This window comes from Cuculus canorus, chromosome 2, assembly GCF_017976375.1.
Source record: "Cuculus canorus isolate bCucCan1 chromosome 2, bCucCan1.pri, whole genome shotgun sequence".
Lineage (NCBI taxonomy): Eukaryota > Metazoa > Chordata > Aves > Cuculiformes > Cuculidae > Cuculus > Cuculus canorus.
In genome coordinates, this window is record NC_071402.1 from 161,882,081 (window position 1) to 161,889,244 (window position 7,164).

The following is a 7,164-nucleotide window of genomic DNA, read 5'->3' on the forward strand; positions in this document are numbered from 1 at the left end:
ACGGCCGGAGCCCTCCCCTCGCCTCCCGCCGCCCCCTCTGCCCGCAGCTCCGCCGCCGACAAGGGCGGAGACGACTAAAGCGTTCTGGGGCGGAATTGGCGTCTCCCGTTGGGCTCCGCCTCCCCGCGGGGCTCCAGGCGGGCACAGCCCAGAGCGGCTCTCGCTGCAGCAGCGCTTGGGCGGAACTCCGGAGTCCCGGAGAGCGCCCCCTTTCTGGCCGCGCCCCGTTCCTCGTCCCGGGAGCCGCAGGGCTCGAGGTGGCTTCGGGCAGCGCGCGGGGCTCATCCGGAGCGTTCCCGGCGAGAGGCAGCGGCGCTCCGGGCTGCTCCGGCGAACGGGGGAGGGTCGGGCCCGGTCGGGGCGGCCCCGGCGCTGCCGATCCCCCCGACTGCCGGCGCTGCTCTGCCCGGGCCGAGCGTGTGCGGAGCCGCAGCCCCGGGCCGGGCCCGGCGGGGTCGGTGCCGCGGGGGGCAGCGGCCGAAAGGCCGTGGGAGCGGGAGGGCGGGGTCCGGGGACTGCGGGGAGGGGGAGAGCCGAGGCGCGGCGGGGCGAGCTGAGCCGGGCGTGCTTCGGGCTGCGGATGGCGGGGCCGTTCGAGGAGGTGGCCGTCTACTTCTCCCGCCAGGAGTGGGCAGAGCTGGCGGGCTGGCAGCGGCGGCTCTACCGGGAGGTGATGCTGGACACCTACGGAATGCTCGCCTCGCTGGGTGAGATGCCGGGGATGGGGGTGCGGGGATGGGGGTGCCGGGGATGGGGGTGAGGGGATGGGGGTGCGGGGATGGGGGTGCCGGGACTGGAGATGCTGGGCCGGCGCTGCCATCCCTGCAGTGCGGGTGAAGGTGCTTCTCTCTGTGCCCCGGACAGGTTGGGCCGCCGTTAAGCCCGAGCTCATCTGCAGGTTGGAGCGAGGAGAGACGCCGTGCGTGCCAGACCCCCCCGGGGAGCGGCAGAGGCACCGCAGCCCTGTGCCGGGCGGGTCCCGGAGGTCCCCTGTGGGCGTGGGGGGTTCCTCCAGGAGGAGTTTGGGGGAATCATCCCGAGGCGAACCAAGCGGGAGCTGCGGAGACACAGAAGGGCACCCTCACCCTCCTCTTGGCCTGGCCCCCCAGCCGCTGGAGAAGACCCCCCTCACATGCCCTGAGTGCAATAAGAGCTTCAGGAGGCGGAGTGCACTGACCGCCCACAAGAAGATCCACACGAGTGAGCGCCCCTTCACCTGCACCGACTGCAGTAAGAGCTTCAGCCGGAAGAGCAACCTGACCAGACACGAACGCATCCACACGGGTGAGCGCCCCTTTCACTGTGCTGACTGTGGAAAGAGCTTCACCTGGAAGCACTCGCTGATTGCCCACCAACGCATCCACTCTGGTGAGTGTCTCTTTTCCTGTACCAGCTGCGGCAAGAGCTTCAATGAGAAGGTCTTCTTGATTAGACACCAGCGCATCCACACTGGTGAGCGCCCCTTCGTCTGCACGGAGTGTGGGAAGACCTTCCGCCTGAAGAATTACCTGGTCAGCCACCAGAGCATCCACACAGGCGAGCGCCCATATCACTGTGCTGACTGTGGAAAGAACTTCAACCAGAAGAAACTCCTGATTACACACCAGCGCATCCACACAGGTGAACGCCCCTTTGTCTGCATGGAGTGTGGCAAGGGCTTCCGCCTGAAGCATGACCTGGTCTGCCACCAGCGCATCCACACAGGTGAGCGCCCCTTTACCTGCACCAACTGCAGCAAGAGCTTCAGAGAGAAGAGCAGCCTGATCACGCACCAACGCATCCACACAGACGAGCGCCCATTCACCTGCACTGAGTGCAACAAGAGCTTCAGCCAGAAGGTCCACCTCATCAGACACCAGCGCATCCACACAGACGAGCGCCCCTTTGCCTGCACCAACTGCAACAAGAGCTTCAGAGACAACAGTGTGCTCATAGTCCACCAACGCATCCACAGTGGTGAGAAGCCGTACAACTGTGAGGTGTGCAACAAGACTTTCAGGCAGAAATTTGACCTGAAGAGACACCAGCGGGTGCATTGATCCCTGCGGGTGGTGCCAGAGGGTGACAGGTGGGAAGGTGCATGTCCTTCCCTGTCAGGGGAGCAGATGGAGGCCAAGTCCTTCCCAGGAGGCAGCTGCAAGAAGTAGTTTCGGGCCAAGGGGACCATGCTGGCTCACCAGTGCATCCACAGCACCCTCTGTCTGCTGCCACGTCCACTCCTGTGTCCCCCGAAACTGCTGCTGAGGGTCCTGCAGGGTACTCGGGGCTCTGCTGCAGGGGTGGCTGTGGGGGACACTAGGTGGGAATAAACTATATTTATGGGAAAAAAATGGGAACCCTGAAGTTTTATGAATCCTCCCTCCCCTCACAGGCTGAGTACAAGGCAGTTTTCCTTAGAAACCAATCAGTGAAGGTGTAACATGCAGAGGTGCAGCACAGTTTTCATCGGAAAGGAATGCATCGAGGACATCTTGCCCTGTGATGTGGGTGCGGGATGTTTGGGGACAGCCGTGTCCAGCCCCCGCTATCAGCAAGGAGCCTGGTACCCAAGGACAACGGCCCTTTACGTTCCAAGAAGACAAAGTGTTTTCAAAAGTACGTATAAAGGCCTTACCAGAAGTCCATAGTTACGGATCCACAAACAGCACCATCCTGTCATTCCTAGGAAGCTGCGGATTTCCTTAACTGTTTGTGGTCTGGCAGTTTGACAGATGGCTTCCTTTCTTGCTGCTCCAAGTGTCCGTTGTCCCGTGGTAATCTCGTATCCTAGGTACCTTACTTGCTGTTGAACCATTCGGGCTTTCTGTGGAGAGACTCCATACCCAGTTAGTCCAAGGAAGTTTAGCAAGCTCATTGTCCATGTCATAGATAGTTCCTTCATTTTGTTAGCGATTAATAGGTCATCTACGTATTGCGGTACTACTCCTGCCCCAGATGGCCATTCCCATTGTTCCAGATCCTTGGCTAATTGATTTCCAACAAGAGTAGGACTGGTTTTAAATCCTTGAGGTAACATTGTCCATGTTAGTTGGATTTGTCTCCCAGAGTCTGGATTTTCCCCCTCGAAAGCAAACAACAGCTGGCTTTCTGGGCTCGGTGACAGACAAAAGGCGGCATTCTTCAGGTCCAGCACGGTAAACCAACTTAATTCAGATACTAATTTGGTTTATAATGTATAGGGATTATCCACTTACACAGGGTGTAAGTCCTCAGTTATTTTATTAATAGCCTTAAGATCTTGTACTATCCTCTATTTCCCAGTTTCTTTACCGGTAAAATAGGTGTATTATATTCTGACTCGCATTCTATCAATAGCCCATAATTAATAAACTGGTCTATTATCGGTTGGATACCTTTCCGGTCTTCCATTCTTAGTGGATGTTGTTTGATTCTTGCAGGATTTGCCCCTTGCTTTACCTTAACTACTACTGGGGAGGCAGTTTTTGCTTTTCCCGGTGCCTCCGATGCCCGTACCCCTGGGTGTACCCGATTTCGGACTTCTTCAGGTATCTGTGTTTTGATGGGAGTATTGATGACAGCTAAGCTTAAAACTTCAATCGTTGGTCTCTTACCTTAAATTCTATTTTTCCTTTTTTCAAGTTTTATTTCTGCTTCCAGTTGTTCCGACAAGTCCCTCCCTAACAGAGGTTTTGGTGAATTTGCCATATACAAAAACTTATGTACCCCCCATTGCTTTCCCAGTTTAAACGCAAGGGGTTTCAAAAAGTATGCCTTTTCCAGTAGCTCCCCTTACTGTTACAAAATCATCATCAATAGGTGTTAAAGCTTGGTTTAAAACTGAAAACGTTGCTCCCATATGAACGAAAACTCTAACTTTTGTTATTATTTCCCTAGCTTTAATACAAGCAGTGGATCCGCTAGGGCAGATTCCCCAGGTCCCCGTTGGTCCTCCTTGATGTGAGCCTGGATCCTGTTTCCTTTTCTTCTATCAGGACACTCATTTTTCCAACGATCCTCCCTTTTGCACCATGCACATTGACTTCGCCCTCAAACCCTCCCAGGCCCTGCTTTCTCCACTTCTCGTGCGTCCTGCAATGCTGCGACCAACATCCTCCTATCCTTCCTCCTTTTTTCTTCTCGGTTACTCTATATTCTCCAGGCTTCATCTAACAATCTCTCTACATTCCTACTTTCCGTCGGCCTTAACTTTTGTAACTTCCTTCGAATGTCTGGCGCTGATTGTCCTAAACCCAGGGATACTAATTGCTGTATTCCTGCTTCAGCTCTGGGATCGAGGGGAGTGTGCTTTCTCGTGGTGTCTCATAATTTGTCTCAAAACTCTGAGGGTGTTTCTTTCGGACATTGTCTCACTGTGTATAACGCTGAGCAGTTTATTGATTTCGGGATGGCCCTTTCCATTCCTTTAACTATCCCATCCCGGTATGCTGTTAACGAGGCTTTATGTGCGTTTCTGTTAGGATCCCACCCTGGATCTTGTAAAGGGAAATGTTTCTTGACCTCTTCTGGGTCTTTTTTTTGATCCCTTTCCAAATTTTGAGCTGTTCTTATTATCGGCTGTGTTTCTGTTTTGGTGATACGTTCTAATAACGGCCGAATACCATTCCGGTCGAGGTTGTGTTATCTTATTATAAACTAGAAATGTCTCGTCACCCCGATAGGGTCATCCCGATACCTTTTAGCCACAGTTTTCCAAGTTTCTAAACCAAAAGAAGAAAACGGGGCTTTGAATTGTGCCCCATCAGGACCCACCGCTTCCCTTAAGGGAGAGTGTATAACTCCCTGTCTCCCTTTCCTTCGTGGAGAAGAGACAGAACTATCCGCAGGGGTTAAAGAGCTGTCCGAGTCCCTCTCCTCCTGTCCTTGGGCTTCACTTGAGGGCTGACAACGCTCTGGGAGTTTGCTCCCAAAGGCTTTGTCCCTTTACTTAATTTAACACACTACAGGCAGAACAACATCTCCTCATTTTCCCTTTTCTTTCCTTTTTCTTTTCTTTTCCCAATGGCAGCACCATAGGGTCCTGGGGAGGTGTTACCCGCAGGCCCTCTGATTCTCTTGATGATTACGGAGAGAAAGAACACATCTCTGCCTACGACGTTTCATCGCATTTTCCTTCTCTCCTTAAAAAGGTTAACTGTAAAAGGGTATCGTGGTTCAGAGTTCCACCAGGGGACCACTTCTCTTCATCATCTCATTGATAAAGGGGCCACCACTGGTTACAATATTTTATAAGAGTTTTCTTCTTCTCTATTTCCCCACGTCCAACCATTCCTTTCCAGTGTGCCAGAAGGCAGTTTCCCCCCGCCCCTCTGCGGGCAGCCCGGCAGGAGATCCGGGCCGAGATCTCGGAGCGATGTCCCGACCGGGAGAAGCGCTGGGATGGAGGGGAGAGGGCGGCCGCGGGCACGGGTGGGGAGCGGCCGGGCTTGGGCTGGCGGGGAGGTCCTTTTGCCGGCGGGCGGGAGGGGAGGCCCCGAGAGAAGCGGCGCCAGGGCAGAGGCGGCCCCGCCCGGCGTCATCCTCGGCGGAGGAACGGGGGGCGGAGGGGGCGGCGGGAGGCGAGGGGAGGGCTCTGCCCGTGCTTCGGGCTGCAGATGGCGGGGCCGTTCGAGGAGGTGGCCGTCTACTTCTCCCGCCAGGAGTGGGCAGAGCTGGCGGGCTGGCAGCGGCGGCTCTACCGGGAGGTGATGCTGGACACCTACGGAATGCTCGCCTCGTTGGGTGAGATGCCGGGGATGGGGGTGCGGGGATGGGGGTGTGGGGATGGGGGTGCGGGAGATGGGGGTGCCGGGGATGGGGATGCAGGAGATGGGGGTGCCGGGGATGGGGGTGCGGGGATGGGGGTGCCGGGGATGGGGATGCCGGGGATGGGGGTGCCGGTGCTGGGGGAAACGTGGCTGGGATTGCCGGGGATGGGGGTGCCGGGATGGGGGTGTGGGGATGGGGGTGCCAGGGATGGGGGTGCGGGGATTGGGGGTTCTGGGGGTGCTGCGGATGTGGCTGCGGGGATGAGGATGCCGGGGATGGAGGTGCCATGATTGGGGGTTCTGGGAGTGCCGGTGATGAGGGTGCCGGGGCCAGCGCTGCCATCCCGGCAGCGCTGGTGAAGGTGCTTCTCTCTGTGCCCCGGACAGGTGGGGCCGCTGTCAAGCCTGAGATCATCTGCAAGCTGGAGCGAGGAGAGATGCTGTGTGTGCCAGACCCCCCTGGGTTGCAGCGAGGGCATCGGAGCCCTGTGCCAGGAGGGTTCCAGGGTTCTGCGAGAGGGATGAGGGGTTCCAGCGTCTCTGCCCCCTTGGCCTCAGATGCTCCGGTCCCTGGTGCTGCCTGTGAGATCTGTCTGCTATGCCTGTGGTAGGGCTATGCCACTCTGTCAGCTGTGTCTTTCATTCAGGAAGGGCCGGGGGCTGGCAGGGTACCTGTGCTTCTCTCCCCTGGAAGGCTTTCTACGTGGCTGCCCTGTTCCCTGCAGTGCCCGCTGCCCCTCCTTCCCAGCACTTGGCAGCCATAGGATGCAGAGGGAGGCTGACAGGGTCCCTGGGGGGCTCTCAGTAGCCACCACCAGGCTCCCAGGGGTGCCTGAGCGGAGCAGGAGGCAACAGGTTGGCTCGACTCACAGGCAGCCTGGTGGGAGCCAGGTGAACCCGTCACGGCAGTCCCGACCTCACCCTGTCCCAGTCCCTCAGCTGGTGGAGAAGACCTCCCCCACGTGCCCCAAGTGTGACAAGAGCTTCAGGGATCAGACTGCACTGGCCGCCCACGAACGATGCCACACAGGCGAGAGGCCCTTCACGTGTGCCAACTGTGGCAAGAGCTTCAGCCAGAAGGGCTCCCTGATCACCTACCAGCGCTTCCCCACGGGCGAGCGTCCCTTTGCCTGCACCATCTGCGACAAACCTTCCACCAGAAGGTGCACCTGATCACCCACCAGAGCATCCACACAGGTGAGAAGCCCTTCACGTGCCTTGAGTGTGACAAGAGCTTCAGACAAGAGCATCCAGGCTAGCGAGAAGCCCTAGAAATGTGGTGAGTGTGACAAGACCTACAGGCAGAGGCAGAACTGGAATAATCAACACTGGGTGCAGTGGGACCTGTGGGCAGCTGTAGGGTGATGACAGGATAGGAGGTGTCCTTCTCGGGAGTGAAAAGTGATGGTGAACTCAGCGGGCACTGCGGAGAATCATA

General features: G+C 57.3%; 1 protein-coding gene across 1 annotated transcript; it reads left to right on the forward strand.

Moving 5' to 3' along the window:
* The first annotated feature begins 177 nt into the window (after positions 1-177).
* Positions 178-7,164, forward strand: LOC128851208 (zinc finger protein 517-like). The gene is made up of 4 exons (XM_054058476.1): positions 178-454; positions 5,574-5,700; positions 6,114-6,333; positions 6,599-7,164. Exons 2-4 carry the CDS (start codon positions 5,574-5,576, stop codon positions 6,897-6,899), a joined length of 648 nt encoding a protein of 215 aa, XP_053914451.1. The 5' UTR covers positions 178-454; the 3' UTR covers positions 6,900-7,164.